The sequence below is a fragment of the Poecile atricapillus genome, chromosome 13 (genome assembly GCF_030490865.1).
Source record: "Poecile atricapillus isolate bPoeAtr1 chromosome 13, bPoeAtr1.hap1, whole genome shotgun sequence".
NCBI classification, from domain to species: Eukaryota; Metazoa; Chordata; class Aves; order Passeriformes; family Paridae; genus Poecile; species Poecile atricapillus.
In genome coordinates, this window is record NC_081261.1 from 2374344 (window position 1) to 2391057 (window position 16714).

The window sequence follows — 16714 nt, forward strand, 5'->3', positions numbered from 1 at the left end:
AGCTGTTCCCCAGGGCCATCTTTACTGTTTTATTTCACATATTCTGTCCTTGGGCACATGGAATGGGGTAACTGATCTTTCAGGCCATCTCTGCCCACCCCAGCTGTTACACTGCTGAATAAGATCAATTTAACAAGTAAAGTGGTTAATCTTTTTATCTCTGGTTCTGGGCACCAGAACAGAAATTGTAGGGATGGTTTCAACAACTGTGAGCAGTAAAACTCCCCCCAGCTACTTCAGACAGGTGTCTGGGATTTTATTTTTATTTAAGTAAATGGTATTTTGCTAATCAAAAGAGCGCTGTGTGTGCAAACCTGACACAGCTGTGCTGTTTCTTCTACCTCTGTGTTCCCCTCAGCTTGAGCTGTCACATTGAAAGCTAAATTGGTGGCTTTAGATTTACCCATTTTACACAAGTAACAACTTTGCTTTTCAAGATCTTACCACGAGTGTCTGATGTGCTTTGTAGGAGGGAATGAAGCCAGAAAAGTGTGTTCTGATGGAAGTACCTCCCAGCCTTCGGTGGAGTGAGACTGTGTCTAAGGCTGCTTGGTTTTATTTACAGCTAAATGACCTCTCAAGGGGTTAAAAGCCACCTGATGGCTTGTGCTCCTCAGCTGGTGTGCTCGGGCTCCTGATGCCCAGCAGCTTTGTTGCCAGAGCTGGGATGAATTGTCCCAAAGTCATTGTTTGGGAGCAGTGACCCAAGGAAACAGAGGAGCAGTCGCTGCCTGTTAAACAACTTGGAAGCTCTTGGCTAAGTGATTGGATTTTTATTTAAAATCTATTTTGTTCAGTAATCCTGGTGTATTCTGTATGCCATCTTAGTTTCTCTAATTGTTTTCTAGCCCCATATATAGATATTTTTATTTTTTTTTTGTCTGTCTCAAGAGATCAAGTCTGGGGACACCAGTTTCAGAGGCTGGGCCAGGCTGGGAGGGACCCCAGAGGGTCACTGGTGTCACCTCCCTGCTCCAGCAGGGCCATCCCAGAGCACAGGGACAGCAGAGTGCCCAGAGGGCTCTGGAGTGAGATTCCACAGCCTCTCTGGTCTCTGGTCAGGGCTCAGGCATTTCCAGGGCAGAAATTCTGCCTCCTGTGCAGGGGGAATTGCTGGGCTCAGTCCCTGCCTGTTCCCTGCTCGGACCCCCAGGGACACTCAGGAACCCCCAGGGACCCCCAGGGACACTCAGGGACCCCCAGGGACACTCAGGAACCCCCAGGGACCCCCAGGGACACTCAGGGACCCCCAGGGACACTCAGGAACCCCCAGGGACACTCAGGAACCCCCAGGGACACTCAGGAACCCCCAGGGACACCCAGGGACCCCCAGGGACACCCAGGGCTGAGGTCCCTCTCTGCTGGGGCTCCTCTCCAGGCTGAGCAGCCCCAGCTCCCTCCAAGGAGCTGCTCCAGCCCTTCCTCAGCTCCACAGCCTCAGCTGGATCCTCTCCAGGAGCTCCAGGTCTCCATTCCTGATCTAGAAGCCTGAGAACCTGGTTTACTTCATATTTACATCTTGGTTGCTGGGGAGAGGATGGGGAATGCCATCCCTGGGTGTTCCTGTGGCTGATCACAGACCCCACTGTGCCAGAGCTGGAGGGATCCAGGGTTTCTCTTGGGCACTTGTAATTCCCAAACTTTACTGAGATGACCAGGGAAGCTGCCTGAGAAGTCAGCAGAGCACACAGCTAGAAATGCTCCTGTCACTTAGCATGCCTCTGGTGGGAAGGTTTCTCTAGAAATACCACTGGGGATTAAAGCCAGGGCGTTTCCATTTGTGTCTCCAGCCTGAATGATCCTGCTCTGACAGCAGGCAGAGCTTCCTTTTGGTACCATAAATTCACATGGAAAATAACCAATATGGTCTGGGTTTTCTTCCTCCCTTTCTGCCTCCAAGCTGCATTGATTTGGGAAGGGAAGCTTCCGACACAGGGTGGTTAAACTCTGATCTCCCCCTTGTAGCACCAACCTCTTCTGAAGTGTTCCTGGAGAGAGAAAATGGAGTCTGTTTGTGCACAGTCATCTTTGAATGTCGGATGGACTTAATCCAAGTTATATTTGCCATGACTAAGTTTCTCTCTGCTTCCCATGTCCTCCTTAAAAATGATGAAGTGTTTTATGCAAAGTGGATTCTCAGCTGTAATTGGTATCTCTGCTAAAAGCCATAATAGTAGCAGCTACTGAATGAATCACAGTCCATAAACTCTTCTTCTTCCTCTAGGAAAGGGTCTTCCAGAGGTGGGAGCAGCAGGAGTATGAGGAAACAAAGCTGTGTGATGGGATGGGGAGAAACTCTTCAGAAGCATCATTCCAGCTCGTTTCATGTGCACTCAGACATGTTTCCTGAAGTGGGGCTGAGGTTGCTCATTCTCTTCTTGCTTCACACGTGCCTCGGTTTCCTGAATTGCTATTGCAGCTCTTCTGTCGTGAAATAGAACTTCAAAACAGACCCAGTTATACAAACCTTGTGGGAAGAGCTGGTTGTCTCTGCACCAGGTCTGTAGGTCTGGTGGGGAACCCAAATAAAGGGGGTGGAACCAACCATCTCTGCTCTCTGGCATGCAGTGAAACTGAAAAAGGTTCAAGGAGGCAGACAGGAGATGGTAAGAGGAAGAACAGAAGTGTGTCGAGTGACAAATCCCAAGGTTATGTCCTTGTCTCCAGGGAAAACCAATCCTCAGAGTCGAGGATGATTTGTCTCTTTAAAAGCACTTAAATAGAAATTGTAGCTGGCTGGATTCACTGATATCTACATGAAGTAATTAGAGAGCCTTGTGTAATTCTGAGGGATGTGGCCTAAAACTGAATTTGTTTAGGATGTCTAAATGACAGATGCTCTCAAAGAAAAGGCAGTGGATGTTTTCAAGCCTGTTATCACACAGAGCTGCCTCAAAGTGACTCTTATCAAAAACCAAATGCATGCTGGCATAGGCTTGACTGTCCAGGGCTGTTTTTGGCACCTGTTTTGCTCTCTGTGTATTTTCCACAGTGCTGCAGGTTTTTTTTTTGATGTTGTTTTCATCAAAAGCCATCCAGGATTGTTGTTTTGAATGAATATTCCCAGAAATGCACAGTGCAGCAGTTTTTCTATTCACCTGAAGAAGAAAACCAGTGTAACAAATAGAATACTTTATCTTCTTTTGACAAAAAACAACTTTTTTCTTTTTTCAAGACTGAGTTTTTAAAAACTTCATGTCTGCATGGGCTGCCTGTGTATCATTTCTTGAACAAGTACAATGTGTAATGGTAGAAATTCTCTCTTCCACGTTGTAACTGGGTTTACTGGTGAGTGTGTAATGAGTGGACTTTGTAAAGAACAGTTAAGTTCTTTGTTTAGTCAGGAATTGGTGTGTGTGGAGAAATAGTGACCTCATGCCTTCTTGGCTTCTTGAGTTTTGAGGTTTGCAGTCACTGATCCCCTTTGCAAGGAGAACTTGACAAATGGGGAAAACCAGCAGCGATATTTCACTGGAATTTATCTCCAGTTTGCAGCTCCTTGCTGATAAATGGGGAGAGGCATTACCAGCAAACAAACAGAAGGGTAAACAAGGTTTGGTGACTGCTTTAACCTGCTTGTATTCCCTGTGCAGTGGCAAGGAAACAGTTCTGGCATGAAATCATTCCTCAAAGTCCAACTTAAAGTCTTCTTTCACTTTAGAGAGCAGAGAACACTGCCTAAAAATGCAGTGTTAGCTGCTGTGCAAGGTTTAGAGCACAGACAGACTTATCCCTGCCTCCTTGGGAGTGGAGTAATTGTACTGCAGGTACATAAATTCTGTGTGAGAAGAGGGATCTCCACAGAAATCTGAGTGGTAGGGCCCAAATCAGCCTCCCACTGAAGGGCTGAAGAGAGGGGTTGTTATTTCTTTGTTTTTTTGTGCTTTCTTTTCAACAGGAGCCCTTGAGATGAGGGTTTTTGTTGATCCAGGAAGCCATCTCAGCCTGGAAAGGTGTATTATTCTTTATTTCCACCCCTTGTCTATATGTCATAGTTGTCTTGCCTTTTTCAACCTGCAGCCCATCTCTTTCTCAGGGAAGTCATGTTTCTTACCAGGAAGGAAACAATCAGGGATGGCATTTCTACTGACCCTAAACCCCTTTTTTCAGAATCACAGAGTCCCAGGATGGGTCAGATTGGAAAGGACCACAGGGGGCCACTGGTCCAACCTTTTGCATCCAGAGAGTTCTGAAATATCCCCAGCGAGGGAGACTCCACACCCTCAAAACTGACTTTTTCTCTCTGTATTTGATAATTCCACCTTTGTGTAGTTTAGTCATTTCTGCTGTAGAATTGCCAGGTGTTTGATTAACTTGATAGTGAAGTTCTGTTTCTGCTGGAAAATGTGTTATCCCTGCAAGTCTCTTCAAGTTTTTTGTTAGTGAAACAAATTGGTTTGAGCAGCAGCAGGCTGTCTCGTTTATTCCAAGAGATCTCAGAGCTACTGATGTGTAATAAAATCAAGGTAGTTGTTCACTCCACACTGGACTGGTTATTGAGAGTGAGTAATGTCACCAGTGACCTCAGCTCCAAATGTGGTATCTGCTGAAAAACAGATGCCACTTCTCCAAGCTGGTGAGCATGGGAGGTGGAGAGTCAAGTGTTGTTTTAGCACCCACATTCTTCTGGGTGAATCACAGCCCTGGACCCTTTCTGCTGAGCCAAGGTGACAGTGATGGATTTACACCACTGACCTGCTAAAAGGGGAGTGTCAGCCGTCATTCTGATTGGGTTTTTATTTTTTTCTTAATCATCTTTGACATCAAAAATGTAATTTGTTGTAATGAATGCTCACAGCCTCTTTAACTTTCAGGATGTGTTGAAGTGCCTACAATAGAGCCAGTATGCTTCAAAAGGAAGACTGATCTTTAAATATTTGGCTCTCCTGGGGAAAAGCATAATCTGCTTGAAAAACAAAACTATTCTTCCCCTGTCTGTGAGCATTGATTTCTGGAAAGGTATAAAAATTAATCTTTTTGCTGCTGATTTGCAGTTTCTGAATTCTGTTCTGTAACCAAGTGCCACATGAGAATGTGTAACAGTTCTGCTTGATTAACTGGAATCCAAAATGCAGTCCAAGAGCTCTAGAACAGCCTTTCTAGAAAGGCTCTCTCCAGCCTTTCCCTGGCCCCTCAGGTAAATCAGTAAAACCAGACCTTGCAGAATGATACATGAGAACATTCTGCTGCTGGTCTTTGCAAGGACTCCACACAGGGCATCAGTAATTTTGGGGAGAAATTCAGCCCTGGGTGCCATCCCTCCAGTCTTTGTGCCAGGGAGGGATGGACAAATGCTGGAACCTGAAGGAGGAATTAATGTTTTTCCTTCTGTGATATGAACCCCTTTGGGGATCAGAGTTTCCCTTTGCTACAGGACATTCAAATTGAACCATTGTTTAGTTAATTCTACTTAAAAGTTGTTGGGTTTTTTTAATTGCCTCACATTCTTTGCTTCTTGCTCATGACAAACTTAACAGCCTCTTCCAGAGTTGTTAAAAAAAACTCTTTTCAGATTCCGGAGATGTCAGAGAGGACTCTTTTGTTTGGAGGTTTGGAAATCTTCAATGAAATAATGTATTTATTACTTCATTTCCTGAAATATTTCGGGTCCAAACTTGAAACTGTTCAGGTGTACATAAAGCCCTGGCAGGCAGCCCTGCCTGTGGCAGCTCCTGCTGAGGGAGTGAGCTCATCCTCTGCTCAGGGGAGGCAGGTGAAGCATCAACTCTAGAAAAAAACTTGCAGTGTTTGGGTCCTCTGCCCTCCCTGCCCCTCATCCAGCAGCATCAGTCCCAGCTCAGGTGAGACCTCACCTGCAGAGCTGCCCCAGCCTGGGGCCAGCACGGGGAGCACCTGGAGCTGCTGCAGAGAGCCCAGAGGAGGCTCCAGGATGAGCAGAGGGATGGAGCAGCTCTGCTGGGAGGAAAGGCTGGGAGAGCTGGGATTGTTCAGCCTGGACAGGAGAAGCTTTGGGGTGACACAATTGTGGCTTTTTAGTGCCTGAACGAGCACCAAGGAAGATGGAGAGAGACTTTACAAGAGGCTGGAGTGACAGGACAAGGGGGAATGGTTTCACACTGACAGAGAGTAGGGTTAGATTAGGAAAAATTAGGGACATTAGGAAAAATTCTTTCCTGTCAGGGTGGGCAGGCCCTGGCACAGGTGCCCAGAGAAGCTGTGGCTGCTCCTGGATCCTTGGAAGTGCCCAGGGCCAGGTGGACAGGGCTGGGAGCAGCCTGGGACAGTGGGAAATGTCCCTGCCATGGCAGGGTTTGCAATGAGATGCTCTTTAAGGTCCCTTCCAGCCCAAACCATTGCATGATTCAATGATAAACTTCTGTCTGAAGAAAAAATCTGAGTAGCAGCAGCAGCAGCAGCAGCCCATGTTAGTGGAGGTACAGCTGTTGGAATCCTTTTGATGCTTGCTGGCACTTGAAATCTGCCACCCTTTCGTTTGGCTCCTTTGAGGTCACCACCTAGAATTCACCTCAGTCTTTCCCAGAGGACTGTGGCACTCCTGTCCATCAGGGAGCTGGAGTTCTGCCCCACACCTGCCTTAACCACACAAAGATTTGTGAATTCTCTGTTGGAACCTAGTTAGGAATGACCCCCTGCTCATCTCTGTGATGCTGTTTTACCAGTTGGTTGACATTCCCACCAGCAAGATGAGAAAGTTTGGGGGTTTTTTGCCATGTCCTTGGATTGATAAAAAACTATTGTAGCATTCCCTCATGTTAGTTATGAATGTTGGTTCCTGCAAACCTCTGACATTGCCAAACGGGTTTTTTTGATTTCTTTGTTTGCAACCCTGCTCTCCATTGAAAGAAAAGACACTACAGATGTGTCAGGAAATTCCTTTGTTATACTGATGACAGCCTAATTCTATCTTTAGCCTCATATTCTGGAATTGCAAGGCCCAGCCTTCCCTTTATGAGAACACGTAGGACGTGGGGGAAGAACATTCCGAGCAGCAAGTTTGTTGTTTCCACTCTGAAACGATGTTAATTGATCAACTCAGAGATACAACTTGGCCTTACAAGTCTTGTCTTTCTGAAGGGGAGGAAGAAACTCGCCAAAAGCTAAATATAAATGGCGTGCAGTGGAAAATGCACACGTGCCTGCTCTGGGGGTGTGAAGTGATGTCTCCCTTCCTAAAGCAGAATGAGCTGCAGGTTAAGGGAGTTCACTGAGCAGTTGTCATTCCACTCCCTGGTTTCTCCTGGTCATTTAAGATGATTGCCAGACCCTGGATGCTGAGGGTGGCACAGGGTGGCTGTGCCCTGGGAGCTGGCAGCTACAGCCCCTCTGCACAGCCAGGCTCCCTGCAGGGTTACTAACACCTTCCACTGCTTTGAGGCAGCTCTTGCAACAGAGCACAAGGTTCCTCTCTGTTCCCAGAGCACAAATACTCCTCCAAGTGACCAATGCCTCAGGAACCTGGAAGCTTCTTGGAATTTTTACTGCAGGTGCTTGCAGGAACATCTGACCTGAGGGCAAGTAAAACCTGTTCCCCTTTGCTGCCTCCTCCCTCATGCATTACAAATCATCTCTGGTGTCTAATCCTCATTCTTTTCTCTTCCCAGGACAGTGTAAGTGCTCTCCTGGGATTGCTTTCCGTTCTGGGAGGTAGGCAAGGAGCCAGTGGCAAAAGGAGAAAGGCTTTTCTAGTGGAGGCAGATTTTTAATCCTTAGGTCTAATAGGAGCTGCCACAAATCTCTCATTTCTTGGGGCTTAGAGTCTCCTGTTACAATAACTCTTGTCAACTTCACAGATTTGTTTGAGACATTTGCTTGATTTACTTGTTTTCATGATTATCTATAATTAATGAAGCCTTCTTTAGGGTTCTGTCCTCATTGCTAGCATTTCATCTCTCTGGTGTCTCACATAATTTTCAAGCTGTCAGTGAGTCCTTTACGTTTCACATCTTCTTCTAATTTGGAGTTTAAATAGAGTGAAGAAGGTGGCTCTTTGTCCTGGCCATGCCATCTCCATCACTCTCCTCAAACTTTGTCATTTGGGCTTCCCCCTTGCCCTTCTCTGTAAGCCCCACTGCTGTTTTCACTAACAGGGATCAGACTGAGGAAATTCTATCAATTGTGGCCAGTATCAGATCCCTTATGAGGAGTCCCTGGAGCCCTGGGGACTGTTGTTCTTTTGCCAGATCATGAACCCTCCTAGCTCAGAACGTTTCTTTTCCAAGCAACTGGTTGTCCTGCCAGGAGACTTGCACATAGCCAGTCCTTTTTTCTTTTGGGCTGGTGATCATTTGGATTTGCTGGTATCACACATCAGTGAGCAAAATCTAACTAGGAGTGTTTGCCTCTTATCCCAAACTTGTGTTTTTTGATTGTTGTGATCATTTTGGCATCCTTGTGCACTTTCCCTCCTTCCCTTCTCTTCTGCTTGGGTCAAGTTCTGGATGTCATCCTTCAAGCTTCTGCTTTCATCCATAAAACCTTAATTGAGCACTTTTTGTTGTGTCTCTGCCTAATCCAAGCTTACTTAGGCCACTGAGAAGTTAATTTGTGGTGTTGGGTGTTACTTATGTGATTAAATGACAATCTGAGAGAGCTCTGCCTCATATGACATCAGCTTTCCAGTGAGTTGTTTAAAAAACTGGATTTTTTTTCTTTTAATGCTGTGATGTGCCATCATTTCAATACTAGTAAATATTTCTGATGGTGAGAACAAACTTCCTTTTATAGTATCCACACGCTGCTGTTTTTACTGAATCCAGCCTGGAGCTGTTTCCTATTTCTGAGTGTTTGCTCACACTCAGCAGCTCCTGGTGTTCACGTGCTCTGTCTCTCTCTGTTTCTCTCTCAGCTTTTTTAGCCTTGTTGATCTATTATTGTGACTTTGGCCAGACGACGCCAGCTTTCAGCATTTAATGGGCTGCGAGAGCAACAGCTTCCTCTGCCTGTGAGACCATGATGTCATCAGCTACTTTGGGTTCTTTCACCATCCTGATGCCTCGGTGGATGTGGAAAGAATGTGAACAGCACTTTCCAGATGTTCCCGGGGCAGCTGGAAAACCATACATGGATTGTTTGCTTGGGGAATATTGCTGCTCTGTTTAGGAGACAGCGGTGAGAAGGGTGATGAGAACACAGCTCCTGTGCAGCAGTGCTGTCAGCTGTCTCACAGAGGGTTGTTGGGGTGTTAAGTGATGGCACAGCTTATTCAGGACTCGAGCTGGGCAGCTGAAATATCCTCCCCCCTGCTCTCCATTCCCTCTTCCCTTCTTCCTCCAGCTTCAACTCCTGAGCTTCAACTCCACGGTATCCTTCTGATCTCCTGCAGGGCAAATGCTGTTCTGTTGGTGCGGTTTCTCAGAGTTATCTCAGCAGCTGAAGACTAAAGAAAAGAACAATGATCTCGTTTTTAAACTCCCAGTAAAATATTTGATGTAGTAGGAGCTACTGAATAAACACAGGGGTATTTCATCTTGGTGCAGTGTAGCCTGGGAATTTGGAAGCCCTCTCCAGGGCTGGAAAAAGCACCAACTCTCACCCACTTGTGGCAAAAAAGGTTATTTTGAGGGAGAACCGGTCACTTCCTTCTTTAGGGTGGGTGGGTGTTTTTAATGCATTAATTAATTTTTATTGAGTGATGGAAAAACTGATGTCAGAGCTTCATTGCGGTTGGGCGTGCAGGAACACAAGGTGGTAGGAAATAATACAGCTAACACATGAGGGCAGGGAGAGTTTAACCATGGGGAGTTTAAAATAGCAAAGCTGAGCCCTATGGATATTAAAAGCTATGACTGAATCAAAACAACGGTCTAATATTAAACTGGATTTTGCTGGGGGAGGAACAAACCTGTTGGGTTAATTTCTGTTGTTGTATCCAATGTCCAAGGGATGTTTTTTTGTCTCAACACCTGAATTTCTGACTTAGGGGTTGTCTATTTCTGGCTTTGCAGGATACAAATGACCAGGGGCAATATAGGTTGTGTTTCACTGCGGGTTTTTTGCCAGATATCTTTATCAGGAGTCTGTAGAGAAGCCTTTTCTTTTTACAGTGGTCTATAAACTTGTCCAGCATGACTTCTTGCCTGGCTGCTCTCACAGCTCAGATTGCACATATCCACAACAGGGAGGCGGAGGGAAGTGCTTTGGAAATGGGAGCCAAGACAGAGCACAGTTACATAATTGTACAAAAGCAAAGGGTTTTTTTGTTTTGTTTTGTTTTTTTCCTTCCCAGATCCTCCTGCCTACTGAAAAAAACGTTGGAAAGCTGGATGGAAAAAACTTCAGCGTCGTTCATCCCTGTGGGGGCATGAAATGTATTGAAATGTTCCACCTGTTTTATGGCTGATGCTTTTCCTCTTTCAGGTTTGACATCTACAGGAAGGTGCCAAAAGACCTTACACAGCCAACCTACACAGGGGCCATTAGTAAGTAACTTCTTTTTGATGTCCTTGCATAGCCCTGGTCTAAAATTAAAGATTGTTTGGCCTCTCTGTCTGCAGGGGATTTTTTGAAAGGGATGTTAAGCATTGGAAAGGGTGTCCTTTGTTGCTGAGGCAGCAAACAGTGGAATAGTTGGTGTGAATTCAGAATTGTAGAATGGTTTGGGTTGGAAGAGACCCTAAAGAGCCTCCAGGTCCAACCACCACCAGTGATCCACTCTCACTCCCATGGATCAATACACAGACTTTTGGCTGATACAGATCTCTTGCCTTGGGCCCCTTTTCCTTCCTTCCTGCTCCTGAGGCAGGCTGGAGGCTGAGTAATGCCATTTCACACAATTATATGCAGCGAGCTGGCTGGGCAGAGGGCTTGGTAAACATTGATCAGGCTGGTCCTGCTGGGCCTGTCATTACCCTGCTCATGCAGCTTTCCTGTCCCTTGGAGCAGGGACTTCCTTTGCTCAGGGAGCTGTGCCCCGTTCAGGTGGGTCAGTAGTCTTGTATGTCATTGCTGACGTGAGTGATGTCACATCCCTTGGTGACAGGACTGAGTCAGTGCCTGTGAATCAGGACACGAAGGAGAGCCCTCTGTGAGCTGAAGGAACTCCTCGCTGTGAGCATCCTCCAAGAACAGCTTGCTGAGGGTGATGTGGAGTCTCCATCCTTGGGGATGCTCCAAACAACCAGAGCTGGCCCTGAGCAACCTGCTCAGAGCAGGGGAGTGGGATGGGATGATCTCCAGAGAGGTCATGCCAGCTTCAACCAGCCTGTGCTTCTGTGAAGATAACACATTTCCCCAAATATTTACTCTCAGAGTCCTTGTCCCCTGAGCTCTCCTGGCCACTGAATTACTTGTATCCCAACTCCCATTTGGGTTTGCTGAAGTTGTGAACAAAGAGCTTGACTCAAGCTGTTTGGGAATTCAGGGGCGGATGAGATTTAGTGTTTTGAAAGAACACTTTGAACTTTGTGAGTGATCCTGCCTTCTCTTCTGTTTTGGAAACTAAGAGTTCCCACAGTGCCACTTGGATCCCTTTGAGAATTTGTCTTGTTATGAATCACCTGCAAAAGAGTATTTTAGAAACAACAAAAAAAAAACATCAAAGGCCATGGAGTTTAGGCTTTCAGATCTGCAGTAAACAGCTCAAGTGATAAGTCTGTTGTGGGAAGGCTTGAAGGTTGTGACTCTTACTTACAATTATTAGCTGACTTATTTCTCTCTATTGTTATTTTCAGCTTCTCAGGCTTTGATTTTCTTCTCTAACTGGTTCTCCTTCTTTTTCTCAGAGCCTTTTTAGGCAGCCTGATAGAAGCTTCTGAACCACAAACTGGTGGCTTTGCCTGTGAGGATCCTGTGAGCAGCTTTTCTAATGGGCTTTTCTGTCTGACCAAGCCTGTGGCTTGTAATTTGAAAGCCACTAATCTTAGGTGTTGTAGGAGGCCTGGATGAGACCAGCCCATTGCCAGGCCAGTTGGAAGCCTGGGAAGGTTGCATGACCTGGTGATAAAATGCTTCAGGGAAGTCAGCTTGTGTTAACATTGGAGGCTTGAGTGCAAGGGAAGGTTCTGCCTCTCAAAAAATCTTTTAGGCTTTAGTACTCATGTGGAATTACTACAACTGCAACTTTATTTTGGCTTGCTTTAAGTCCTCAAAGTTTTACAGAGCAGATATAAAATAGTCTATAATATCCAGTTAATTTTGGCCTTTTCCATAAAATTTCTGCTCAAACCTTAGTTCAGTATCACTTCTGGTGCTGGGGGCTTTCTGGAATAGGAGTGGATTTACTGCAGGGTTTCAACAGTGGGGTTTGGATTGTAAAAAGGTCTATTTTCACAAAAAAAAAAAAAAGGTGAAGGTTTATTAGGAAAGAAGGCACAGATCAGATGACAGAAGAAGAGATGGCAAAGAGCATCCTGGCACCAGGGCTGAAGGGGCCGAGGCTTTTAGGGAAGAAGCAGCCAAGGGACAGGAAGTGTTGAGGGATTTTGAGGGAGAAGAGTAGGTGATCTCGAGCATGAGCAAGTTCAGAAGCCAGCTGGCTTTATTTGGTTTATTTGGTGTTGTTGAGGCTTTGTTAGGCATGGCTTTTTAACTCCCCCATTTGCAGTGAACGCTGCACACAAGATATTTCAGATCTGTGTGGCGACCACTTGGCTACAAATGATTTTCTTAGGAATGAAGGAACCAAGAACAATCCAGTGCCATTTACTTGGAGTGAGGCTTGTCCAGTGCAGCTGTGGACTTCTCTGGGAAGTGTGTAGAAGTTACTCATTCCTTTTCCTCATTAAAATCCCGTTCTTCAGGCAGCATCTCCGGCGTGCTGTTGTCCCTCCTCCAGCAGTTTTTGCAGGTCCTCCTGCCGTGTGTAGCATGTCTGTGGTGTCCCTGTGACAGGTGTGGTGACAACCTGGCCATGTTTGGGTACAGAGGCAGCAGCAGCAGCTCTCCTGGCTGGCTGGACAGGAGCAGTGGGGCTCTGGAGAGCAGCCTGCAGCCCAGGCAGCTGCTGGCACCATCCTGCTCTCCAGCCATCGCTGTGGATGCATAGTTTGCATGCACATGTTGTATGCACACATGGAAATGTTAGCCAGAAATACTCTGTGCTGTTTGGAGTTTTAAATACACATCAGGAAATATCGAAGTTATGATTCACATGGCGCCTGTAACAGGACCCGTTCCTTGCGCTTCGTAACAGTTTGCTCCACTGAATAATAAATACTATTAATTTTATGCCTTAATATAGACATGGCTCCACGTTCTCAGTCTGTGTGATGTGTTAAACACTTTGTCTTTCTCTCATTTCTCGTGGGGTGGGGAGGCAGAGCCAGGAATGTACGTAGACTGGGTATGTAGTAGAAGGGATAAGTACAAAAAGGTTAGTGCAGAAATAAAAACCTTGGCAGAGTTTCCCATCCTTTTGGGATTGCAGATTAGCCAACAGCAGCGTGTCTACACCAGCAACCTTTGATATATTGATCATGTTATCATATTAGAGCTTTAAAAAACCTGTCTCAGATGTTGTTGGAGCTCTGTGGGAACGTCGCCGTGCTCTTGCAGTTAAGCGAAGCTTTATGCATGAATTGTTTGATTCTGTCTGATTCCAGCCTTTAATCTACTTTTCCAAATATAATACGCTTGTCACATGTGGGTGGTAGGACTGCACATTTGCATGGAAGCAAGTAAAAGCCTTCACTGTGAAAGAAGCAGCTCAAGCACCCCGTGCATAAATTCCTGTGCTGGGAACGTCCTCTGTGCCTGCAGCTCCACGCCGAGAGAGGAGCTCCTGTCCTGCAGCTGAGGAAATGCTGCCTCTGGAGAGAGTAACTGATAATGCTGTCACATGAGTCTCATGCCAAAAACTCCCCCTGCCCTGGAAATGTGTGTGTATAGGAAGAGTTTAACAGTGTCCTCTTTTCCAGTGTCTGGCAGCAGCTGCCTGAGAAGGAGCAGGAGGGGCAGGTTAAACACTTCACCAGGCTTTGCTCACTTGGCTCCTGAGCTTCCTGAGCTGGAGTTGGTTCCTTTGTGTTTAGTATCCCTCAATGGATTTCTTCCTCAGGGCATCTGTGATTCCTTTTTGTCATCTAACAGCTTTTATTTCTTAACCATCTTCAGCACCCATAGTCAAAAATCTTCAGAATTTAGTTGTGTAAAGGAAAACCTTCTCTTGTTTTTAACCTCCCCTTTCCCTGTTGTTCCCATACTGGAAGAGACAGTGAGTGGTTGTTCCCCACTCACCTCCTTCAGGCTGCTCCTGATTTTATATCCCCCTCTCATGTCCACCCTCAGTAATCTCTTTTACAGCTTCAAAACTGGCTCAGTGGTTTGAAGACTGAGAAAAGCATTGAGGAGCTTTGAAAGTCAGTCCCTGCCAGGCACTTCAGGGCATTCTTGCAGGGTTTTTTAGATACAGGTTAGTGGAATTTTACTGTGCTGTGCTTGGTAAGTATTGTCACAAACCTTCACTGCAAGAACTGAAGACAGACTTGAGGGAGCAAGTGCTGGAAAATAAGATATTTTGATTATGTAAGTAGCAGAGAAGGAAATTTAAAAATTGGAAGAGAGAGGAAGCTCTGGGAGAGAGTTTAGTTAAGAGAGTTAGTAGTAGCAGGCTTTCCTAGAAGTGCTTGGGAGCAGAGAGGTCTGGCTGATGCTGTGGAAAGCCTTTATGGGATTATAACAAGCAGCAAGGAATATGGGAAGTAATTAAAGAAAAAAGGGTTGTCTGTGTCAGACTCTCTCCCCTGCAACTGCCAGAGCTCAGAGATCTCATGTCTCTGTCAGATCAGTGGTACAAACACTGGATCTACTCCTGTCCTGCCTTGGTTTCTTTTTTTGGGATCTTTAAGTAGGTGTGGATGTTCTCACAAGAATTTGCTGCTGTGCTTTAAGCAGACCTTTCTCCTCCCCCAGCCCTTGGTGCCCTGTGCCAGGGGCTCAGCTGGGTCACAGCCCTGGTGGCCTTCCCTGTCCTGACAGCCATGACTTGGGAGCAGCTGTGTGGCCATCTCAGGCTTCTCTTTAGGAATTAATATCCCTTCTTGCTTCCTGGTTTCCTGCTGGTCTTCAAGGTTTTTTTTTTCCTCTCCATCCTAGCTAGTGGATTTTTTGGCATCTCTGTTAATCCCTTGCACTTTAGAGAGGGTCAGTAAATGAATTATTGAATTATTCTGATGAGGAAGGGGAAGCAACGCGTTTTTCTTTCCTCAGAACTGGAAGAATGAGGCATGAGGCTCTAGGTCACTCAAGGGTCTGTCTCAGCCCTTGCCCTCAGCACCTCTTTCCTTCCCTTGCCTCTCACATTCTGTACCGAGGGAGTTTGGACCAGGGCTGTTGTGTGATTGAATTGTTCCCAGCCTGTTGTTACTTGAGCTTCCCAAAGGAATGGGCACTCAGGACCTTGTGCACAGGTCATGTGGAATAAAGTTGAGGAACAGGGCTTCTTTTTTTTTTTTTTTTTTTTTTAAGTGTATTTCTCAACTCTAATTAGTGGCTCTGGTAAAGTGGTGATTTCACAGAGAGCTGTGCTGGGATGGAGGGGTTGTGCTGGGATTGTGCTCCGGCTGTCACAGCCCTGCAAGAGCCTGTCAGTTCCTGCTTTGCCCTTCTGTGAGTGATTCATGGTGAATTTGAGTATTGTATTTAACACAGAGACACACTGCAGCCCTGTCTCCTTGAGCTGGCACATCCTTGTCTGCTCCAATCATCCCTGATCCATAGGATTTTCAGCTGTGCTTCCTTCCAGCCCCTCCTGTGACTGTCACTGCTGCTGGAATGTCCCTGGTCAGTGGCTTGAATAATTTCCTGGTGAAGAATCAACAGTAACATTCCAGTTACTTTGGGTTCCCTCCATGCAATTCCAGGTTGGAATTCTTAGGAAAGACATGGGACTTGTCTGGGTACCTCACAATTCCATCAGTGGGGATTTTCCCTCTCTGCAGAGTCAATATGCCAGCAAATGGAGAAATTAGAGAAGTCAGGCACAATTCCAGTATTGCCATGTCTCTGCTGTGCCAGCTCTGGGAGTGCAGGCTGTGAGGTGCCTGACACAGAACCAAAACGTCTCCTCATCCCCAAAACACTGTGTCAGGGGGCTGTGTGCTTTCAAAGCAAGGAGGTGCTGGATCTTTTTGCCTTCTGGAGGTTTTAATAGTGATAAAATTGGGAGCCAAGGCTCCAGAGAAGTGATGTGGTCAAGCAGCTGTGTCAAGAAGAGGGAGTGCTGGCATTGTGTGCTGAAAATGAGAATGCAGGAGATGTGGGGAGATGGAAATCATCACAGAAAAAGTGACCAAAAAGGGAAGATACCTCTCAGGATGTTTGGATATTGGCATGGCATTGAAGTCGCTGCCCTGCTGGGCTCTAATCATTGTTAATTCCCATTGTTAATTGTGTATGGGTGGCATATCCATGGGGGGAATGATATGGCTGTGTGAGAACAGGTTTTGTCATTGTTAGATGTACAGAACTAACCTTTTCCTCTCCTTACCTCTGTTCCAGTCTCTGTCTGCTGCTGTCTCTTCATATTGTTTCTCTTCCTGTCTGAGCTCACCGGATTCATAGCCACTGAAATGTAAGTAAAAGTCATGTTTTCCCTTCTTTGTGTGGATGTGAATCTTTACAGCTTTACTGTTATCTGAGAGAAATATTCCTGTAATTTCACTAGGTCACTTAGTTGCCTAATGGCTTTGGGATTCCTTTAGGTTGAGTCCAAATTCTCAGACGTCCATTCAGCTTTTTAATTTGCTAAAATTAATAGGCAAACTTGGTTCTGAACTATTTTTGATAGAGGAAGCTG

General features: G+C 45.9%; 1 protein-coding gene across 1 annotated transcript in view; it reads left to right on the forward strand.

Moving 5' to 3' along the window:
* Positions 1-16714, forward strand: part of ERGIC1 (endoplasmic reticulum-golgi intermediate compartment 1) — a 56630-nt gene that overhangs the window by 10591 nt on the left and 29325 nt on the right. Inside the window, exons 2-3 of the mRNA XM_058848344.1 lie at positions 10339-10400; positions 16417-16489. Coding sequence (XP_058704327.1) covers positions 10339-10400; positions 16417-16489 — 135 coding nt within the window. The remainder of the gene's footprint in view (positions 1-10338; positions 10401-16416; positions 16490-16714) is intronic.